This window comes from Poeciliopsis prolifica, unplaced genomic scaffold (assembly GCF_027474105.1).
Source record: "Poeciliopsis prolifica strain line A6 unplaced genomic scaffold, Auburn_PproV2 SCAFFOLD135, whole genome shotgun sequence".
In the NCBI taxonomy this organism is placed as follows: Eukaryota; Metazoa; Chordata; class Actinopteri; order Cyprinodontiformes; family Poeciliidae; genus Poeciliopsis; species Poeciliopsis prolifica.
Genome location: NW_026562510.1, coordinates 90,809 through 113,270, shown reverse-complemented (window position 1 = coordinate 113,270; position 22,462 = coordinate 90,809). Strand labels below are relative to the sequence as shown.

General features: G+C 41.8%; 4 protein-coding genes across 5 annotated transcripts; 3 read left to right on the top strand and 1 right to left on the bottom strand.

Moving 5' to 3' along the window:
- Positions 1-381: 381 nt before the first annotated feature.
- aamp (angio-associated, migratory cell protein) lies at positions 382-3,462 on the top strand. The gene is given in 12 exon segments (XM_055025015.1): positions 382-672; positions 824-967; positions 1,059-1,178; positions 1,333-1,472; positions 1,605-1,749; positions 1,991-2,074; positions 2,200-2,315; positions 2,401-2,459; positions 2,461-2,493; positions 2,566-2,660; positions 2,737-2,890; positions 3,001-3,462. Coding segments are annotated over 12 exon segments (1,257 nt in total). The 5' UTR covers positions 382-581; the 3' UTR covers positions 3,077-3,462.
- A 3,271-nt stretch (positions 3,463-6,733) lies between these two features.
- gpbar1 (G protein-coupled bile acid receptor 1) lies at positions 6,734-10,637 on the top strand. Its single transcript, XM_055025036.1, has 2 exons — positions 6,734-6,834; positions 8,930-10,637. The coding sequence occupies exon 2, from the start codon at positions 8,957-8,959 to the stop codon at positions 9,992-9,994; it is 1,038 nt and encodes a 345-aa protein (XP_054881011.1). The 5' UTR covers positions 6,734-6,834; positions 8,930-8,956; the 3' UTR covers positions 9,995-10,637.
- Positions 10,638-13,975: 3,338 nt separating this feature from the next.
- On the bottom strand, positions 13,976-18,305 carry LOC129355456 (keratin, type II cytoskeletal 8-like). The gene is made up of 9 exons (XM_055025042.1): positions 17,751-18,305; positions 16,664-16,872; positions 16,497-16,557; positions 16,274-16,369; positions 16,016-16,180; positions 15,814-15,939; positions 15,514-15,734; positions 15,400-15,422; positions 13,976-14,960 (listed from the first exon to the last, which is right to left on the bottom strand). The coding sequence occupies exons 1-9, from the start codon at positions 17,973-17,975 to the stop codon at positions 14,953-14,955; spliced, it is 1,134 nt and encodes a 377-aa protein (XP_054881017.1). The 5' UTR covers positions 17,976-18,305; the 3' UTR covers positions 13,976-14,952.
- On the top strand, positions 18,201-21,662 carry LOC129355455 (keratin, type I cytoskeletal 18-like). Of its 2 annotated transcripts, XM_055025040.1 has the most exons (8): positions 18,201-18,638; positions 18,708-18,790; positions 19,118-19,274; positions 19,349-19,510; positions 19,591-19,716; positions 20,159-20,385; positions 20,550-20,584; positions 21,399-21,662. In XM_055025040.1, the coding sequence occupies exons 1-8, from the start codon at positions 18,246-18,248 to the stop codon at positions 21,509-21,511; spliced, it is 1,296 nt and encodes a 431-aa protein (XP_054881015.1). In that variant the 5' UTR covers positions 18,201-18,245; the 3' UTR covers positions 21,512-21,662. The 2 variants fall into 2 exon arrangements, with proteins under 2 accessions (XP_054881015.1, XP_054881016.1); XM_055025041.1 differs by lacking the exon at positions 20,550-20,584 and having other exon boundaries at positions 21,399-21,523.
- Positions 21,663-22,462: the final 800 nt, after the last annotated feature.

Sequence of the window (22,462 nt, the reverse complement as noted above, 5' to 3'; positions counted from 1 at the left end):
AATTTATTTTACTTTACTAAACAATTACTTTAAAAATTACTTTAAATTGTTATGAAATAGTCGATGTAATTATTAAAGTTCTCATTTTCATATAAAAACATATAATGAATGTTTTTTATTTAACAGTAATAATATAGTAAGTCATTAGTTTGACAACAGCGCCCTCTGGTGGATTTTACGTGACTCGGTTCTTCGTTGTGTAAAGCCCAGAAAACGACTCCGCCCACTCTGTCCAAACAACCAATCCCAACCTTCCCTCTCACCATTGCAGCCAATGATAGCCCGGGTTGTAAGTAGACGTCACTCCGCACGTAGAACGTAATTGGTCGCTTGTGTGACTGGAGGCCGACCGAGTGATTCGTCATAATTATGCGGCAGATCCTCAGTCTTCAGGCAGCAACATGTGAAGAAATCATGTCCCGACAGTTTTTATGACAATTTGCACTCGCTCGGCTAAGTTCTAATATCACATAAAGCGACGTTTATGAGTAAAAGAGCGGCTTTTAGATTCGTTTGGATTCTGTAAGTAGCTAAAAGTGAACTTACTTGGTGTATTAGCCTGCTTTTAGCCTGTTAGCATCATGGACAACACAGAGGAGAATAACATTGAGCTCCATGGAGATGAGGAAATCATTGAAGTGATCGATCTCAACGACACAGAGCCTGGCCCAGGTACTGAGGGAGTCCCTGCACTGACTGCTTACTGTCAGCGAGTTCCAACTAATGTGTGTTTGGGGAATGGATCAGGACTTCAGAAGTTATTTAGATGCAAGTCTTGTAATTTGAGGGTTTCAGTGTCTATAGATGAACTTTATTTTCCTAGATGATTTGGCTGATAACTTGGGAGATGTTGACTTTGAGGATCCTGGAAACCCGGAGGACGACAATGAAGGCTGGGAGACGGAAGATGAGATGGAAGCAGAGGCGGAGCAAGATGACAGCGAGCTCACCTTCTCCAAGCACACAGGTAGACCCATCCTGCAGGTTTGTTCTGCATCCACTTGACATCCTGCGGATCTTCAACGCTTAAACTTTGTCCTGCTCTCCCCGTGGCTCAGGCTCTGTGTTCTGTGTGAGTTTGGATCCAGCCACAAACAGCCTCGCCGTGACGGGTGGAGAGGACGACAAGGCTTACGTCTGGAGAGTGAGCGACGGAGAAGTCGTGATGGAGTGCACAGGTGAATACACCTGCTCAAATCTGCCTATCCATTCAACCATCCAGCTACTTATCTAGACATGCATCTGCTTATCATCATCTTTTCTATTATTTATTTATCCATCCGGTTTTTCTTTCTGAAATGCGTCTTGTTTTTTGTTATTCTTACCCTGCAGGCCACAAAGACTCGGTGACATGTGCCATGTTCAGCCATGACTCGTCTCTGGTGGCTTCAGGGGACATGAGCGGTCTAATCAAAGTCTGGAAATTGGAAACAAAAGAGGAGATCTGGTCATTCGAAGTGGGAGATCTGGAGGTAAAATGCAGAGAATCAGTTTATCTCTTGTTTTAAGCTGGTTTTTTATTCCCTTAGAGAAATATAAAGAATACAGGATTACATCAAAACAACGTGTTTCTGTATTAAGTTGTTGCTTCACCTCTTCCTCAGTGGTTGGAGTGGCATCCCTGCGCTCCTGTGCTGCTGGCGGGGACAAACGATGGCAACGTGTGGATGTGGAAGATCCCTGCAGGAGACTGTAAAACCTTCCAGAGTCCTGCGTGTCAGGCAACCAGTGGCAAAGTCCTCCCTGACGGTGAGAAAACACCAAAACAAAGAATAATATTCTTGATTTTTGGACCATTTATAATTGCATACACTGAATGAAAAGACACGCATGAAAGCAGACCTGCCCTAAATCTTAAAACATAATAAGTGTTCATTAAATTAAGTGTTTCTCCAAATAAAACCACAATGAAAAAACTAATTTACCTTCTTAAGTTTGATGCTGTCAAGTCTTTGGGGAAACACTGTGACGCTGCCACGCCTTCCTCCAGGTAAACGAGCCGTGGTGGGTTATGAGGATGGAACTGTCAGGGTGTGGGACCTGAAGCACGGAAATGCCATTCATGTCATCAAAGGTAGGACACAACGATTGATTACTCAGCATACGTACCACTTTATGTGTTTCGACCACATTATCACAGGACACATGCCACCGAGTCAGGGAAGAACATTTCAAAGATTAAAGTGCATCCTTATGCAGGTCAAGATGGACACCAGGGGGCGCTGACCTGCCTCGCTTGCAACAAGGATGGCTCCCTCTTGCTGACGGGTTCAGTGGACGGCTGTGCCAAGCTTGTTAACACCACCACAGGCAAGGTGGGTGCAGCCGTGAGCCGGTGTAGCCAACATGAAACGGGAGACGTCCTCCCAGCAGCTGGCCTCAGTGAAAGTGTGTTTACAGGTAGTTGGAGTGTTCCCTGTGGAGGGAGGGAAGGCAAAAGGATCGAAAGATGAGGAAGACCAACTCTGTTGAGTCTGTGGGATTCTGCAACATGTAAGTTTAAAAATCAGAATACAAATGTGGCGCGTCGGCTTCGGCGTCTTACCTCTGTGGGGATGTTTGCAGCCTACCTCTCATCGCTGTGGCGTACCTGGATGGGACTCTGGCCATTTATGACCTTTCTACACAGGTGTTGAGGCACAGATGCCAGCATGAGGTGAGTGTGCTTTTGTTTTACTTTAGCTCACTGCGGTGAAAATCTCCTCGCTGCCACCTTTTTCTGCCTCTTCCTTCCAGGCTGGATTGTTCACCTGCAGTGGGAGGAGTCTTCGTCTGTGGTGTCCACCTGCAGTTTGGACGGAGCGCTGCATTTGTGGGACGCCCGTTCTGGAAACTTGTTGTCAGAGTACCGCGGCCACACAGCGGAGATCCTCGACTTCACCGTCAACAGGTTCGGAGACACCTATTGGTCAGGGTAGAAAACAAAGATTCAGCCAAAAGCCTGAAAGACTCACTTCATTTCTAATTGGTGAACCTGACGGTGTCCTTGTGTCTCCTCAGGGAAGCGTCTCTTGCTATAACGGCCTCAGGAGACAACCAGGCCAAAGTGTTCTGCCTCCAAAGACCCGATCGATAAAACCAAAGCCAGAGAAAAAGGAAAGAGGAACTGCAACACAGCAAATGGACAATTACAGCTCAAACTTTCTGTTTTCTTACACCGGAGAATAGATTTTTAAAGTATCCTTGTGTGTTTTTAAAACAGAAATGTTCCTGATTTCTTCTTATTTTTCTGTTTGTCAGACTAAACAAATCCACCCACCTGTTTAGTTTAAAAGGTCTTATTCATGAATCAGCACGTGAAAGGACAGTGATTTTTTTTTTCCTGTAATTGTGGTGCATCATTTCCTAAATGTAAGGATGTGTGTGGTCTTCCAACTGAATACACAAACTTATTCATGTAAACTCAATTGTAAATACAGACAATAAAACAATATGCTCTCCTCTGGGCAATTTAAACTTTTATTTTACGTTCATTCTCCCATCTATTTTTGTGTTTATGAGATAAAGATGTTTCCTAAAGCAGCTCAAACTAAGCTGGAGGGCAAAGTTGTTGTATTACAGGTCATGGCAACATGGTTAACCGGTGGAAAAAATACTGCGCTGAGTTAAATCTGTGACTTTAAGTGCTTCTATAGCCTTCAGTTTCAGCTGAAATATGTTATTAGATAAACATAAAAGCAGAAGTTGAGTCGATCTGGAGATGACAACCTCGTGAGGGAGGGAGAGTTTATTTTTTTTAAAGCGCCATCGACATTAGATGTGATTAAAGCGAGACTGAATCAGATAATGAGTTAGAAAAAGCTCACATAATGCATTTAGCTCTTTATAATGCAATAGAAACGCAGCACCATGTGCTTTCAGTATTCAGGACATCAGGTTAGGAGGTTTTTAATGTCGTTCTATAAATCCCACTTGTCTCCTTTGGCGAGTAAACTTAACTTTTAGATTGAACTGATCTGAAGAACTCGGACCGGTCTCAGTAACGGACTGGTCCACATCGAGACCAGCATTGGGCTTGTCAAGTATTCTGGTTTTGAAGGTTTCCTATCTTACAATGTTTTTGTTTCATTTGTAAAAATCGATTGTTTCTTGTATGAAACCCGGTTTATTGCTCTGTTGTAATATTCTAACTTGCGGTAACTGAAGTACTGTGTGGCATCATATTGGAGGACCCATTAAAACCTACATCAATCATCTGGACTCGTGTTTAGGTAGCGCTCGACATCAGAGGCTTTAAGCAGCGTGGGGTTTCTTTCCATCCTTACATAATTAAGATCCGTTGGGGAATCTTTGTTTGCATAAACATCATATTCCCGGAAGACGGCTTCTTTGAGCGAGACCTACGCTGAGAAAAAAGGATGTTGCTCATGATGACGCAGTAGCAGCCTGAAACTACGCCAGAAAATGCCACTTGTTTTGTTTCCTGCTAAAAAGGATGATATTCTTTATTGGGTTCTACTGCTCTCTTTGTGGTTGCACATTCACACCTCCCCAAACAAACAGGACTTTCAAGGCAAATGAACTGGAGTTGGATTCACGTCGACCAAATGGGGTTGGTGTCAGTGTATCGCTGATACACACTGGTGCGCGCTTTACTCCAGAAAGCCTCCTAAATGTTGTTTACTAAACCTGGGATGCCTACTGTCAGCCTTATTTCTGTCCTCGTGCTCTTCCTTTCCGCTTGGCTGTTCAGTTGAAGAGGAAACCGTCAGTGGGCATCCTGTGCACAAGTGCTTTTTCCTTGTGCCATTGCACAAAGCCAAAAGTGCAAAGGTAACTGACCCAGAAAGGCTGTATAGCCTTTCAAGGCATACATCTGCTGGTACAAACAAGATGTGTTTTACATAAATAAATGTATCGGCTATACTCAGCAGAGTCGCAACAGGACACCAGGGGGAAAAATGATACCTGTCGGAGGTAGTTTACGCTGACAGATGGGTATTTCCCTCCACTGTCACAACACAGCGTTTGGACATTAGTTTTCACTCGCTGTCTTGTCTCGTCTCTGTTTACGCTGTTAGAGAGCTCGATACATTTATTGATTAATTGAGCATTTGTTTAGGAAAGCACTTCTCCAAGAACATTTCATAAGGCTGCAGTATTCAGAGAAAAAGCTGAGTAAAATCTCTTGCATCTTTCCATAGGATTTTCTGTCTACCGAACAATTTATGGGAGGATTTTCTTATATTGTCAATATGTACCCTGCAGAAATAATAACTTTTTCCTTTTGTTTTATAACTAAAGACACCATATTTTAAATTGCCTACTTTAAAGACGTCATCTCCTACAACAACAAGATTCTCAGAGATGAAAGAAAGTCTATCTCACTTTACTGAGACTCCTAACTTTGCTTATGGTTTTTGTTTTTAATACAAAACTTAAAATATCTTTTTATAATCAATTTTACTCTGATGAAATTTCTTTCTAAGTTATTTAGATTTCAAGAAACTTTGACTTTAAATCTAACCAAACTGCATAATATTATTTATAATGTAACAATTTTTACTTTGCAATGACAGTTATCAACATCAGCCACTTGTGATAGATTAGTTCCTTATTTGCTTATCTGTTTATTTTATCACAAAAACCTTTATTTAAAAAACAGAAGCAGCCTACATGTTTTTCTAACCAGGCCCATAAAATTAGAGTCTGAATTGAAAACGTTCACCTAACAAAATGTTCCCACGTTGGTTAAAAATGTTCACATTTAATTATATTCTGTAAATAAATTTTTTAGTCACTTTTCCAGGAAAAAAAACAATTAAAGTCTCAAAACTTTTAATTATCTTTTTTGGAAACCAATCTTAACTAATCTTATTCTGTTACATTTTTCCATTGTGCACATAAATAAACCAGAATATGGATTTGATTATCAGATTTCGGGGAAATCCAAAATGCTTCGTCTCTTCTTGTTTTTCTTTTATGTCCAGCTTGTCCTCCCTGTGTTGTCTTTTTTCCAAATGCTCAAAGTCCTGGGAACATTTCTGTTTAAAAGCATTATCTAACCGCAGCTTATTCATCTCTCCCAGAACTGCGTCTGCTCCAAACTATCGGGGTAAAGAGGGGCCCCTGTGTTTGGCGAGCCAAGCAGCTCTCCGCTGCTTTTCTATCCGACTTCTTGTTTAAATATCAGACGTCTGTGACAGCTGTTATGAATTAAGGTGTATACACGTATGTATTTATAAGCGTTGTTCACCCTAAGGGCAAATAGGAAAATCAAATAGATGCTAGCTTGTATATGAATCTTTCAAAAGAAGGCTTTCCCACTCCCATGCTAAATGCTTAAGAGTGACTTAACAGCAGGCCTGTCTGATGCATTTTCTGATGAATTGAGCTAATTATTAGTTCACATCGTTGTCATTGTGCAGAACTTCAACAGCAGATGGTTGAACAGATAAAGGGAGGAAAATGAGACGATAATACGACTTAGAAAGTAGAACAGGTTTATTAAAACTGGGGAGAATCATTAGCAGAGCATCTCTAGTAGATGTGATAGGAGTTTGCAAAATCTGAGTTAGTTGGAGAATTGAGGGTCAGAGAGCACGCCTCTTTTCTGTCAGCAAACCCCGTTTAGGACAAGACAGCCTCAGGATGACCGCCTCCTCCTCCTCCTCCTCCTTCTGAGCACACTTCCTCTTTAAAGTAACTGAGGAAGAGAGTTGGCTGCTCGTTCTGTCTCTGTCTGAGCTTGCACTGCGGCTTGTTAAAGCCGCCGGGGTCGGCTGCTCTGCGACTCTCTTCAGCGCTGCTGGCTGTGGATATGACATGCAGCAGAAAAGGAAGCTGAGGTTTCCTCTCACAAATGATACGTGACCGGACAATTCATCACACAAGGTAACAAAAGTTTTGAATTCCTCCTGGTTTTCGATTGAAAAAGCTTACGCTGGCTTCTGATGATCGTTTCAGAAAAATGCAGCTTTTTTACAGCATGTTGCATATTATGAGGTGAAAGATTACTTTAATTCAGAATGTTTTTTCATTGACTTATGAGGCTTTATGTCAGAGGAAGCACCCAGCTTAAAATAGAGTCAATAATTCGCTGCATCCCTAACTATAAACACCTTCCAGAAAGCATAAAACTGCTCTTAACTTGTAAAGGCTAAAAACCAATTTGCATTGTGTGTTCATCTTTTAAAGAGCCTTTAAAAACACCATTTGCTCAAACTGTAGCAGGACTTTGATACCATAAAACTCCCCCTCGTTCTGCTTGAAAATGCATTTCCAGGTTTTACACGCAAACCCTGGAAATGCACAAGCTTGTTTATTTTCACTATCAAAACTATAGATGTTGTCGATATTCTATGCTTGCTGGTGTTTGATATAACATTATGCACCACAAGCCCAAATATTATCGAGTTAAATAAAGCTGAAGTGGTTCTAAGTTGTTGTTTAAGAAGACTAAATGCAAAAAATAAGTTTGTGCAGCTTCCCTTGTTTTGTTTTTGTTTTTCACCCTTATACATTTTTTATTATCCCGCAGGATGTTTGTTTCCATTTAAAGCTTGAAAGAACTTGGAAATTATTTATCAAAATCTCTCTCTCTTTTTTTTTAATAGCATAAAACAGGGGCGGATTTGATCCCACAGAGGCGGCTCTCCATCCAGGGAGCCACTTCTAAAGGGGCGGCATAAAAACTCAGAAATATAAAAAATAAAATACCGATTGGAATAATTTGGAAAAGCTGAGTATTTACCAACCGGATAAGGTTTCGTAAACAATTCTGTCAGGGAAATAAGCATAACGAAAACGCAACTTTGAGAAACTATTCAGAGAAAAAATTTAAAAAGTCAAATTAATCCCTGGGTAGACGTACAAGAAATATTTTGTTTGTAAAAGAGTTTTAAAATAAACTAAACACAGAAATGCGTTTGTTTTTTGCAGGTAGGGGCTTCAGGTCTTTCTAACAACGAGAGGCAGTCATGCAAAGATCACTGCTGCACATAAACAATATAACCACTAAAAAAAACATTATTTTCCAGGATCTGTGTCATATACTGACTTATCAAATTTCCTCATTATAAATTGCCTCATGACATTAGCCTCATGCTCCAAACACACACTCTCATCTGATCTCCTGTTGCGTGTGACTTTTTATCGGTTTAATCTGCAGCTTCAGCAACTCTTTATAGAAAGGCACCACAGAAAAACATGTGGTGAACATAAATAAGAAAATTCATAAATACTCTGCTGAAGTGGACTCTTGAGCTGCACAGTGATCTGCACAAGGAACTATTTTAAGTGGCCCTATTTTAAGAATATTAACGACTAGTTCACTTTAAAGAGAAAGCGCACTTTTAAGCTCTTTCAGCTCACTTTAAGGTGCAGCAGACAGAAGCAGGACTCTGTGCTGCGTCCTCTGTTTTCCCCAACATGGGCAAAATGCCCCAGTACCGTGAGGGAGAATGTCTTATGGGTCTGACGGCACGAAACTCGGATGAATTTTTCTGGCCACAAAATCCAAATGGTGACATACAAAACAGTGCAGGTCGCCAGGCGAACATCACCCACAGGGAAACATGTTGGCCGCACTGAGACTATTCTTTGGATTTGAACGGATTCATCAGGGCCTCTGCTATGTCAGAACAACCTGAGATTTAAACTTTAGGAGTTTTAAATCTAAATGATTTGATATCACTCCATGCACACCTTGTGAGGCACAGTGCATCATTACTGATTTAATCTCTTTGTTTTATTTTCGCAATAAATTCCTCCAGCCCGCTTCCTCTGCTGCATCATTTGTCGTATCTTATTACATCCGTTCGGTTGTTCCTCTTTCCCTAAAACTGCTGTCTTACTTCTTGCAGAAATTGCTGCCAAAGTCATACAATGCATTTGCATGTTTGTGCAAACATCCGACCCCACACAAGTATAGCCATAAACCTTCTGGGTCCCCCACTGCCTGGTTTTAATAGTTTGTTTTTGCTTCTAGGGTAGCTGTTTACTGGAGTGCGTGCAAATGGAAGGAGGCCTGATGTTTTCACCAGTGATGGCCCACGCTCTGGTCTCAATGGAGAACCTCGTCTACATCATCACTGTGCCACTGTCGACCTCTATCATCCTGGCCAACCTGGTCATCATCCTGGGCATCTCATGCAACCGCCAGCTCCACAACACGCCCAACTACTTCTTCCTCAGCCTGCTGGTGGCTGACATGTGCACGGGCGTGGCGCTGCCCTTCATCCCGTTGATGGGTCTGAACCGGGAGCTGAGCTTCAGCTCCTGCCTGGTGGCTCACATCTTCCCAAATTTCCTCTTCTTGGCGTTTTTGTCCAACCTGGTGATGGTCCACTACGAGCGCTACATATGCATCGTCAACCCTCTGCACTACAACAACTTGTGGATGCATCGGCATTTCTCCTTGGCACTGCTTATCGTGTGGGCACCGCCGCTTTTGTTTGCGTCTCTGCCCGCTTTCGGGTGGAGTAACTGGTCCGGACCAGACTGGAACGACTGCTGGGAAAGCGCCGCAAAGTTTCCGCCTCTTTCTAACTGTACAGCCAACCTGACGTTGTGCTGCTCCTACAGGCGGGTGTTCCCCAACACCTTCATCTACTTAGAAGTGTACGGCCTTGTTTTACCGGCCATTCTTCTCATCGCTGGCATGATCGGACGGGTACTGTGGATCACAAGAGGCCAGATGAAGGACATCTGCCGCCTCCATAGAGCGGTGGAGCGAGGAAACCAGACGTCGGACCAGAAACAGAAGCTGAATTTGCGGTATACCCGCTGCTTAGTGGCGGTGTCCCTGACCTTTCTGGCCTGCTGGGTTCCCTACCTTATTTACATGCACGTCTGTATAGCATTCCTCATCATTGACACCAAGCAGAACTCCATTACTCACATTGTGTTGTCTTGCATTGGCATCGGAAGCATGGCTGTGGTGCCGATGGTCCTCGGTTTGGCCAACAAGCAGTACACGGAACCAGCGTTCAAGCTTCTCCAGAAACTCAGAGACAGGTGGAGGGCGCGGGGCTCAGACGAGACTGCACTCTGAAATAATGCAGTGTGTTAATATTTATCACGTTTTTCTGCAAGAATCGGTATCAGAAAGAGTTTGCGGCAGCTTGTTTTACAGCGAGTTGAATTACAGTACTGTGAAGGTCATGTTTTATAGCAAAGGCATCATAAATGTCAAATAGTGAAGTTGTTACCTCCAGTAGTTCCCTTACCTGCAGTAGAAAAATGTCAACATGGTCATGTTAGAAAAATAGTCATTGTCAGAGCAGAGGGAGGCGAACCACAGACATTTTTATTCTTGCTGAATTTATCTGAACTAAATTAAACTTAACTTGACCTTTCTGCCACCCACAAAGCCCAGTGAAAATATCACTAGAAAATATTGATCTATAAAGATGGACATGTGAATAGTTTTCAACTACATTATTAGGAAATCTAGGAATTTTCTCTTCTTTCTTTTTCCACATAAATACTCAGTCCAATCAATTTGAATTTGCATGTATTTATTTATTTATTTGGTAAGCTTATTTTTTTAAATTCATAAATGTAAAATAAAAAACAGCCAGAAATCAATTTTAAAATCTAACATGCTATATTTTGCTTCTGACATTTCTGGGAGCTGTGACTCCATTAAAACACTAAAATAGTGCAAAATAAACCACAAAAAAAAAAAAAAAAAAGCTGCTAGTAACCCACACTGCGGCATCAGCCACCCATTTAGAGCATTGACCGTTCTTACAGTATTTACGCCACAGAGGGGCGCCAAATCCCATTCACTACGCATCTAAATATATTATTTTTTGTCCCCTCTAGTAGAAAATCCGTTTTAAAAACAACTGAATGCATTTACTTTACAAAGAACTTAGCTAAATATAATCTGTCTACTAAAGGTGAGGGAATCACTATTGTTAATATCTTTCAGAAATGTATAAAGGTCTTCAACTATGACTTTCCACATGCTTGCAGTGACCTACAACCTGGTTATGAGTAGCTCCAGTTCACGTTGGACGACATTCTGTTTTGTTTCAATTATTAATCCACACTAATAAATAACCTTTCGTTAGCATCCAACTTGGATAATTGCTTCCTTTCTAGTTGAGAAGTTACCAAGGCCCCCTGACCCCACCTTTAGATGCACCCATGATTTGAGAAGATGAGATTCCCTTCCACAATATGAAGCAGTAATAACAGAAACTTCCCTCTAGGACTGTCCATTTCCTATTACTGTTCAATATAATCTCAGAGAAAAGGGGATTCTGACGTCTTTTAAAGCTTTCAAGTTGCCTCCAGGCGGTGATGAAAAAGCAAAGATAACTTGGAAGAAGAAGAAAAGCACCGGGCCATCTAAGGCAGAAAAACGGAGGAGTCTTGCAAATACTTTTCCCTTTGCATCATAAAAATCTTCACATCATTTTATCAGATGTTTCTTCGTTTAGCCTAAAATATTTTGCGTCACCTTAAAATTATGCAAGAAATATCTTTATCACGGAAATCAAGTTTATTTCAGTTTTACTTGCAAGCATTTCTTCACATTTTTGGGTCATAATTAATAATAAACAAGAACAAATTAGCAGCATGGAGAAATTTGTAAATAGAAAAAACTTTAAATTGGACAAAACAAATGCGTCGCCTGGCGACATCACTGTCCAAACAGTGATTACTGCAAAACAAATGCTTATTTTCAACTTCTAAATCTTTTCATTTATAAAATTTAAAAAAACAAAATCACCAGACAAGAAAAAAAAACAGAAAAAAGCTCCTGCTGTTACATTAATATGAAGATTTTTTTTCTGTTTTTAACAACTGAAATTAATTTGCCTGTTACTTGCAATTTTATTTTAAAACAAAAACAATTTATAACAAGAACCTCACATTATGCAAGACAAATATGCTTCACCTGGCAACAGCGAAACATCAAACCATCTTCTGTACATTTTCTCAGTACTGTTGCATCTCAATCAGGTGTGGACACACCTGGTCCTCGGGGGCCGGTGTCCTGCAACCGTTGGACGTCTCCCTGGTCCAACACAGCTGAACCCAACAGCTGAACCACCTCCTAAGTGCAGTCAAGTTCTCCAGAGTCCTACTCATGACCTCATTATTTGACTCAGGTGTGTTGAAGTAGAGATCAATCTAAAAGTTGCAGACGGGCCCTCGAGGACCCGGAGGCCCCGGAGTCCCCACCCCTGATCTAAATCTTAAACTTTAACATCAAATTTTACAGAAACACCACATAAATGCATGTGTGCATTAACCATGCATTCGTTGCACGATGTAGAAATGCAGCTCACAGATGAAGATGATGTTATATGGCAAGCCGTTTTAACACAAGGCACCCAAGGCATTTTTGGGTGCACAAAAACAGTCATTGATTTCCTCCATCTGTCATTTCTCCCCTGCTGACAACGTTTACTCCCGCTTCCATCAGCAGTGTTTATCTGTATGCTGGTATGCAGGCTGTGGAGGAAAGATGGATGCAAAGGCAACCGCGAATAAATCTCCAAGACAAGAGGGGATTTGGCCTCAATAAGAGCATGCACAATAGGAGCCATGAGTCTCCAGGGTCCAGATCGTCTTGCAGCACTCATAGTTCTGAATATTTCATTCTGGTGCATAGATAGCCTCAAAATGAAAGCTGTCTGAACATTTATTAGCACCTCTACTCATGACATCTAAAAATATATCAGACTAAATTCACAATCTATTCAGTAAAAAAGAATGCACGACTGAAATTATTTTAATATTCAACCTTTAATTTAACTACTGCAGTGCAGAAACAATTTCACCTTAGGGAATAAAAAAAAATGTTTAGTCTCAACTCTTCAAAATGAAAAATGCAGAAAACAAACCATATGAGCCCCTTTGCATTTTAAGTTGATAACATTCACTGGGGTAAAAGACATTTTAGTAAATAATTGTCACATTTATCTTCAACAAACAAAGCGATGGTGAAACTTTGCTCGAAACTCCTACAGATGAAATGAATAAATGAATATGTTGAGCTCACCTCTGTTGTCTTCCGGGTTTGTCAGCTGTCCTCGTGTCCAGGTTCCAGTTCCCGCAGCCTGAGTGGGTAGATAACCAGCTGTGGACCTTAATGAGAGAGTCAAACTTAAAACACTTTTCTCTCAAGTGTGAAAAAACTTTCCTCAAAAGTGTGAAAAACAACCAAACAGTTGGAGCAGCAAACGTCGAGAGCCAGTTCCCCCAGTTTCACTCGAGATAATCGCATTTTTTTTTTCGCTAATTAGTCGGGCCGCACACCTTTGTCGTTTCTTAAATGATTTGTTTTCTTGATGTTGATTGGCTGATGAGACAACGTGGTGCGTTTACGGACAGAACGTGCCTCTGGATTTTTTAAAACTTAACTTATCGCGCGTGTTCGCTCTCGCTCTCTCTTTTTAATCTAAAATGTTAAAAAATATTGTCCATTTCTGCTTCCTGGAACCACGTCCTTTAGTCACCGGGTTGTTCAAAGAACCAAAATGAAATTAGGGTAGCAATAATAGCAGCATAATCATTTTTTTAACAATACAGAATTCATATTTTCTGCATATGTATGGAGGAAAGCATACAGTTGGAGGCAGACTAAGAGGAAAACAAGTTCTTAATCACATTAGAATGCAACTAAGGCATCAACTATTGGGGAAATAAGTAGCCCAGCAGTCAAAGGATGTTTTTATTACTCAGCTGCATCATATGTTCAGGTTACTCCATTGGACTATCTGGTATGTTTCAGGAAGACAGAGGAGAACAGGGAGATAAGGAGGGGTCAATCAGATGAGATTCCTGGGTTAAATAGTGCATTGTCTCTAAGGGGTCTCAGGCTCCAGTCCTCGAGGGCCGCAGTCCTGCAACTTTTAGATGTACCTCTGCTGCACCACCCCTGAATAGAATAATTTGTACCTGTGGCACATCTAAAAACTGCAGGACTGCGGCCCTCGAGGACTGGAGTTTGAGACCCCTGAAAATGATGAGAGTGTGTGTATTAGGGAAAGAAGTTGAAACAGACTCAGTGTTTGTAAAGGTTAATTTATTTGCACAAAACCCTGAAATTTGATTACTTTAGATTCATTTGAAAGATTTGAGACTCATAAGCACAAGAGCCAACAGAGGAGTTCCAACTTGCAGTTTTGCAATGCTACAGGACAACGTGCTAAAAACAGAGCAACACATGCATGTCTACATATAATGTTGAACTTTTAAGCACCAGTCTGAGAACCTTTTCTTATTTTTATCTGCATTTTCTGACTCATACTGGCAAGAAGGGAACCAAGCAAACGGAAACACTCCTGCATGCTCAGGCCCATAAATCCAGTTGTTCTCAAATAACAATAAACATTTACGCTAGAAGTTTCTTGGGTTTTCTTGCATCAAAAACAAAACCTCAGCGCTTGGGTCATCACTGTCTGAAGGAAATAACACAGGAGAAGATGAAAGGAAACACTGAAGCCCCAAAGGCATTGCACATCCCACCAAAAGATAAGAAAAAAAAAAACTTTGCTAAAGACACGGCTTGACGTAAACCAGTTCAAGCACAGATTCAACCTGCCACCGGGCTGCAGTCGGACGTTCACTGCCAGAAAACGTGCAAGAGAGATTATTACTTTTAATTTTACCAGGAGGTTTAAACGGTTGGTTATTCTTCATTTTTGAAAATGATTTGTTCACATTTTATGGATTTGGCTGCGGGAAGTCCCAGAAAAATCAGTCAATGTAGTGGGTGGTTTCGGAGATTAGCCTCCCGGATTCCACTTCCACCCGGATCACCACGCGTTTTTTGTAGCGCGTGGGGGATTTCTGTGTATTGGAGGGGCCTGGGGTCTCGTCCGGTTTCGGGATGTTGCTGGACTCAATTGTTGGAGGTTTCCCTCGCCGGTGTCGTTGGTCTCGCAGGTGACTTCTTTCAGGCAGGTGTTTTTCCTGTTGCCGGTGTTTCCTCTCTGGCTGGTGAACGTCTGCGTGCAAGTAAGGACTTGGATTGGTTGTTTGCATTTAGTAATCTGAGCAGAAGAGAGGTTTGATTTTAGTGAAGCACAAAACAACAGTGAAGATCTGCAGAAATTAGTTACATGCATGCTGTTGTCATATTTGGAAATTGTATCATCTGTCATTTAGATCTGATCTAAATTGACTTAAAAGTTACGATTATGAAAGTATTTTCCTGTTCTTTCAATTTCATATGTTTCTTATACAACTGGTGCATTTTCAAGAAAATGTGCATTAGGGTGTTAAGACTGTTAGGAGAAAGTATAGCATATAAAAATCAGAGAAATTTCTAACAATTATTTTATTGGTCACGAAAACATTCCAATTCTGCATATTTCTAATTGGTTAGTTTGTGATCACAAGATGCAACAAGACAACTCTGAAACGCCACGATTTAGGTTTTTCTCTAAAGGTTATTTTTCTGCGTCAGAATGGTGATAAAATGGTTCTCACCTGAATGTTGAAAGTTGTTCAATCTTGGTGGAGATAAAGGGGAGAAGAAGACGTCAATCGAGGTGTTCATCTTATTCACACGTTATTCACTTTGCGGCGTCCGCGCACACTTACCTCCTCTCCTCGCCCTCCAGCAGCCTCCGGTAGGTGGCGATCTCGATGTCGAGGGCCAGCTTGAGGTTCAGCAGGTTCTGGTATTCGCGGATCTGTTTGGCCAGCTCCTGCTTGGTTTCCTTCAAGGCCACCTCCAGCTTGTCAATGGTGTCTCTGGCCTCCCGCATGTTCCTGTCGCCGTCTGCTCTTGCTGCGTCAATTTCGTTTCTCAAGGACTCTTCCTTAAAGGGGCAACAAAGCAAAGGACATCAGCAGGACGGTCAGAGTGTGTGAAGGGGTTACTGTCTGCCAGGTCCCTACCTTTCTTTTCAGACTGTCCAGTTCAGCAGTCAGCCTCTGGATTAGGCGCATGAGGTCAGAGATATCCCTCTTTTGCTCGCGGACTTCCTGCTCCTTCTGCTCTGCACTTTGGACCAAGGACTCAATCTGAAAGTTGGGAAACGTTTGTAACATTTACTTGCACTGTTATGAAAGGACTGAATCGGCCTTACTTTATCCTCACCTTTCTCTGGTTCCAATGCTCGGCCTCCTCCCTGGCGCGAGCGGCGTACGCGGCATACTGCGCATCTGTGGTCTTGACGTAGTCCTCCAGGTCTAGAGACCGCTTGACGGGCTTGGGAAGGACGACCTTTTCATTCTTGATCATCGACTGCAGCTCCTTGATCTCCTGCAAGGCGTTGAGAAGGTAAAAAACAGTTTTCAATCTTTTTAAATTGATCTAATGTTCAGTGAGTAAAGTAAGTAAATCGTTTTCTGTTACCTCATCAAAGCCGTCCCTGAGGAACTCCAGTTTTCTGGTCAGGTCATCCAGATCCAGAACCTTGTTTACCAATTCCATATGTCCTTCATCTACTTCCTGTTGCACACACATATATAATTTAAATTGTAAGTGGGAAAGAAATCATGGAAATACGGAACATTTATAACATTGAAACATCTTTAGTGGTTTTCATTCCCCCAATAACAGAAAATTGTGGTATTACCTTTTTGACAACAACAAATTCATTCTCCAGCTCAGCTCTCTTGTTCATTACATCCTCATACCTGCAAGCAAGACAGGAATAAAGGTAAAGAAATGACACTGCAGGAACACAGGTTCGTTGGAATCATCCACAATTTTCTACATGGATGCCATCTGTGAGCTACTTACCTATCCTTGGCATCATCCACCTCCTTCGCAATGTCTTCAAACTCATCCTTCAGTTTTTCCTGGTCGTTCTTCAAGTTCTCAATCTTATCCCGCAGATTGTTCTCTGCCTGCCTCACGATGGCGTCCACGTTCCCGCTGTAGTCCTCCTGTCCCTTCAGGATCTCCAGCTTCTTCTCCAGTTTCAGCTTCTCATCCTCCAGTTCCTTCACCTAAAAACAAGGAAGAACCAGGGATGTTCACTGCATATAAATAGGGAAAAGTCACTGGTGGTGCTTGAGGCAAATAGTAACTTTTCATTTGTTGCATTTTCAGTGTGTGTAACGTGTATCTCACTTTTGGGAAACAGCACCTTAAAGATTTGTGAGGAATGTTTAAGCACACAATTGCTAATTTTAAGGTTCGTCTGTTTTCTTTCAATTCTCCCCTCATTTTTCCAGTTCTCTATTGAATTGGGGCATCCCACCAATTTACCACTAGATGGCGCTTTTGTTTGCCAAACACAATAGAAAACCTGGCAGAGTGAGTCACTTTTCATGGCCTCAGGTGTTTGTTTCACTCCATTGTCATGGTTGAATTGTTAAATGTTGATGTTATTATACTATTAGGTCTCATTGTGTTTTTTTTTTTTTTTACATGAATGCTTAAAATTTCAATGGGAGCTTCATGACAATTAGAAAAAGCATGTCTTTATCGACCATATTGTAACCACTAAAATAATAATTAGGCAAATCTTAATAAATCACTATCAATGCGCTGAACCACATTAAAACCTCATGGTCATCCCACAAGATATTGATTTCTGAACTCTTTGAGTTAAAAATCAGTATTGTTTCTAAATGAATATTTACTTGTTTCCTTTGCATTACTTTCAATCTGAAAGCAATGCATCTTTTTTATTTTATGACCATTTCTTAGTAGTACACAGAATAAAATAGTAATGTTCATTTTACTTGTATACGTACAAAAATTCAAATCAGAGAAACTGATCATTTTATGTGGTCTCTTAATATTTTTTTTTTCCAGCTCTGTATTTAGTAAATATCTCAGCCTACGTACTTTAAAACATAAAAAGAAAAACCATACACACCTTGTCGATGAGCTGGACGAACTTGTCGTTGAGGCCAACCAAGAGTGTTTTCTCCCCGGATTTCCCTGTTGAGTCGAGCTTTGCGCTGGGCTCGCTCATTTTGGGCTTCTTGTCGCTGGAGTGTGCGCTCATGCTGCTGCTAGGTTTTGACATGGTGCTGAACCTTGGAGACTGACTGAGCAGATGAATGAGATCCCACCTCACATCACCTTTATGAAGGCGCATGGACCTGCGTACCTCCCCAACATGTTTGCAAGTGTCCAATCAAAACAGAACAGGTGCCGAATTACCAGAGAAGTCAACATGAAATACTTGAATTTCAAGCCTGAACCTGTTTGTCCAAGAATGAGGATTGGATCCACGAGGCAGAGTCCTTAATGTGGGCGGACAAGAAGGCAGAGAGGAGCTATAAAACTCACTCCACTTCCTTTCCATCCAGGTGTCGCCTTACTCATCAGCGTTCAGCCAGTTCTTTGTCATCCATCATAAGCAAACATGCCTCGCAACAGCAGCGCCAGCGTGTTCGGAGGAGCCGGGGGGAGGGGCGTCAAGGCGTCCGTGTCCAGCCTTGACGGACTCCGCAAAGTCCTCCGCAATGACCGCAACGAGACGGAGAGAGACTCCCCTCTGGTCACTCCCACCGCCGCCCCGGTCACCGCTTCCCAGCCCAATGGCAGTCCTGCCCCCACCTCGCTCCCAGAGGACAACAAGCAGCAGCTGCAGACCCTGAACAACCGCCTGAAGAACTTCCTGGACAAGGTGCAGCAGCTGAAGGAGGACAACAGCAAGCTGCAGGAAGAAATCGATTACATTCTGGCCAAGAGGAAGGCTCCTGAGGGCAGAAACTGGGATGAAATCCAGAAACCACAGGATGAGCTTGACAAGGAGGTGGGTTAAGACAAACATTGAATATTCTTCTCCGTCTTCTTCTTCCTCTCATTCTTATTATATGTTTAGATCAAGGAACTCACCTTGGAAAATGCCAAGCTGTTGCTCCAGATTGACAACTCCAAGCTGGCCCTGAATGACTTCAACAACAAGTGAGCTGAAACTCTTGTCTTATGGTTATTGCTCAGTCAGAATTGACATCATATCCATATAGGAAGGAAAATAAGTTTTCTTTACAGCATTGGATGTGTGCTGCTGGTCCCACAAGTCCAATAGTCACCATAGAGAGGAATATATATATGTATATATATATATATATATTTTTTTGAGTATTTACAAGGAAAGGTCATTTTGTTTCCAAGTTAAGACCTTGAACCTGAAGCCTTACGACTTCCTGGCAAGGGGCAAAGGGTGAAAAGTTTCTAGTGTCTCGTTTGACGTGTTGCACTTGTGGTGATGTCTCCAATTTCTGCTAACAGGTTGGACGATGAGTCCAAGATGAAGAAGGAGTTGGAAAGAGACATAGACAATCTGAAAAAGGACATCGAGGAGACCAAGCAGACCCGAGAACAGCTGCAGGAGGAGACGGAACTGGTCAAGGAAGAGGTGAAACGCCTTGAGACCGACCACAAGAAGGTAAGGCTCATTTTGCATGGATCTGCAGTATTAGTTTTGATACTTGTTTAACTCTTAGCACACGGCTATTGTAGGATGTTGACGAGCTTCGTGAGAAGATCAAGAACTCGGAGGTGACGGTGGAGATTGACTCCCAGGACTCCAACTTGGCTGACATTGTCAAAAACATACGGCACCATTACAAAAAGCTGGCTGACAGAAACATGAAGGAGACAGAGGAATGGTACAAGGACAAGGTCAGAAACTGGAAACTGGGCTGCTGATCTCCTCCTGCACTCGTCTGATTGTCTCACCGCATTTGTTCCTCCCATTCTAGTTTGAGAACATCCAGGTGAAGGAGGCCCAGAACAACGAGGCTTTGGAGTCTGGAAAGACAGAGTACAACAAGCTGCTGAAGGAGAAGAAAAGCCTGGAAATGCAGATTCAGGCTAGCCTCGGCACGGTCTGTAAAAACTCTACCACACAAATCCATATCTAAAAAAACACCCAAAAAAAATCAGATATGCAGTGAACCTGATCTATATCAAGTCTTTTGTGCATCCCAAAAGCAGTTGCTCTGAGTTGGTCTTTCATCATGTCGCTACCAGCAAGGTTGGCCTTCACAGGCATTCCTGACAAGCCTGCCATTAAGCTAAGGGTGCTAGTTATCGTCAGAAAAAACAACTGCATGTGTTCCTGCAAACCAACACACACAGGCTTTCTGGTTCTTCAGGCCTGTCACAATGGTTCCTAATACATTTTGGCCAAAAATAAGAAATGAGCAGCACGGTTCTACAAAAATGTTAGCTTTAGTCGTTTTTATGCATTATCTGCAAAAGTAATTCCTTCCCAAGAATCTAAATCCTGTACATTAGCTCCAACAAATCAAACCTTTCTGCTTACAGATCAAGGCTTTGGAGAACAATCTGAACAAAGTCAAGGGTGAGAACAACAACCGACTGATCCCCCTCAACAGAGTCATAGTCAACCTGCAGAACGAGCTGAAGGAAGTGAGGGGTCAGGTGGAGCAGAAGGTGGAGAGCTACAAAAAGCTGATGGGCATCAAGATGAAGCTGGAGAAAGAAATCCAAGAGTACGGCAAGCTGATGGCCGTAATGACTGATAAGGAGAGGTGAGGACGCTCATGAGCACCTTTTCTTCTTACCTTTAGTGTTTTATCCTTCTTGTCACTTTTAGTTGGTTTTGATGGATAAAAACTCCTATGCAACCAGAACAAAGGGTAAACCAGTTAAATATAATACTTGGTGCATTATTTATCCTCTTCTTCCCCGACAGCATGGAGTTTAATATAGCGGATGCATTGGCACGGGGTAAGTTCAGGATTCGCCTCCTAAGAAAGTGCTAAAAACCCCAAACATGAAGGCAGATCTCCCGATCAACCATTAACCCTCTCACCAAAGCAGACGTGGGTCAACAACTGATCAGACGGATGCTTTCGGTTCACTCTTGCAATCTGATTGGCCGACTTCCAACAGGAAGAAACAAACAAACGCAAACATGTGACCCTTGTTCTCCCACACGACAAGTGTAAGCAGTTTGGCGGATGGTCTGGAGAGATTGATGAGCAGCAGACATGCTCTTGCGTTCAAGCTTAAGACGACAGGCGTAACGCTAAATGGCAGCAAAGCAATTTTGGCCAGAAGAGAAAAATATTCAAACCTTTTATGTCTGTTGTGCCTTGGGGCAAGTTGCCTGACAGTCTCTCCACTGTTTGACGCCACAGTTTACACAAGATAGTAAGGAAGTGCTCAGTTAAACATGAATGACTCACGTTCACATTAACAAAAAGTTTAAGAAGTGCGCTTAAAGGCTTTTGGAAGAGATTGACGCCTTCGATGCTATTAAGGGCACTTCCACTAGTTTTAACTGTTAATACTACTAACTGCAGCAGATTGCCGTCGTCTTCTAAATGCATAATCATAACCTGATTCTACTAAAAAAAAAACAACAAAAAAAGACTAGAAAAATTAAAAAGTGTCACCGCATTAAAACCCGAATCAAGCTCACAACACTGATCCAGCTTCTGATTCAGCTTTTGTTGCAGAATCTGGACAAAGGATTAAAGGAACACCTGCACACGGTGTGAGGGAAACCCTGTAAAATATATCCCCTTTCTGTTCACAGAACCCCCAAATCCTAATAAGCAGGGCAAGGAAGGGCTGGATGACGTCCGCGTCCCCAATACCCAGTCCAAAGCGTCCAACATTCATCGTCCTGAAGTGCTTGTGGAAGATTGATGCTTTAAAAGCGGCTCTGATCTGTTTTGTTTCTGTCACTCGGTAAAAGAAAAATGATCGGTGTTTTCAAAGCTGCGTAATCAGTGTGGGGCTTCTTCAAACGTGTCCTCTGTGGTGTGAGCAAAAATAAAATTGGTTTTCAATGCAGAAACAGACTCTTGATTTGTGATCTCCACAATTCTTACAAGTGGCCTTATAATGAGAAAAAGGAAAAGCACTTTATGACTATCCGATATGCTTTTATAAGCAAAGAGGTATCCACATAAATATGAGACATAAGCAAAGATACATTGTTAAAAGTATTCACTTTATAAGATTTTATTTTCACTCCTGACTGTTTAAAATAATCAAAACAAATCTCAGTACCAGGAGAAGATAACCTGAGTGAATACAAAAAGTAGTTTTTAAATAGTTTTGATAATTAAGCCTTCCAAATATAACCCTTCACCCTCTTAAATCTCCAAACAATTGCAATTAATTTCAATTTTCAGGCAGCTCAATTCAATTTCACAAGCCAAACGGTCCTGAATATTTCCCGACGTGATAACATGAAGAAGGGTAGAGATCTCAAAAAGCAACACATCATGTCACAACAAATAAAACAATGTAAAAAATCAACGTCATCTAAGGCTTTGGAATGCCAGTGAATCGCCGTGAGAAATGGAGAAAACATGAAACAGAGGTGAACCAAAATCACTCCAAGAAAATATGAACAACTCATCCAGGAGGTCCAGAAAAACCCAGAGCAACATCTACAGTACCGCAGGAATAATTTGTCTTGAGGTGGTGTGTCCCATTTGAAGTCGGAAGTGGGAGATTGCCACTGGAAAGTCTGAAAAATCAACGTTGCGGAGCTCCAAGTCAAATTCAGTGGAGATGACAAAGCATAACCTTGAACAAGCCTTACATGCACAAACATTCTCAGATGTGGCTGAATTAAAACATTTCTGT

What these genes read in the sequence shown, in the direction of transcription:
- gpbar1 (XM_055025036.1), top strand. Translation starts at nt 8,957, where the DNA reads ATGGAAGGAGGCCTGATGTTTTCACCAGTGATGGCCCACGCTCTGGTC.
- LOC129355456 (XM_055025042.1), bottom strand. Translation starts at nt 17,975, where the DNA reads ATGCGCCTTCATAAAGGTGATGTGAGGTGGGATCTCATTCATCTGCTC. An exon ending in TCGTCCAGCTCATCGACAAG is followed by an intron (nt 16,873 to 17,750) that starts GTGTGTATGGTT and finishes CCTTGTTTTTAG; the next exon opens with GTGAAGGAACTGGAGGATGA. An exon ending in AGCATTGGAACCAGAGAAAG is followed by an intron (nt 15,940 to 16,015) that starts GTGAGGATAAAG and finishes CCCAACTTTCAG; the next exon opens with ATTGAGTCCTTGGTCCAAAG.
- LOC129355455 (XM_055025040.1), top strand. Translation starts at nt 18,246, where the DNA reads ATGCCTCGCAACAGCAGCGCCAGCGTGTTCGGAGGAGCCGGGGGGAGG. An exon ending in TTGAGACCGACCACAAGAAG is followed by an intron (nt 19,275 to 19,348) that starts GTAAGGCTCATT and finishes CGGCTATTGTAG; the next exon opens with GATGTTGACGAGCTTCGTGA. An exon ending in GTAATGACTGATAAGGAGAG is followed by an intron (nt 20,386 to 20,549) that starts GTGAGGACGCTC and finishes CTTCCCCGACAG; the next exon opens with CATGGAGTTTAATATAGCGG.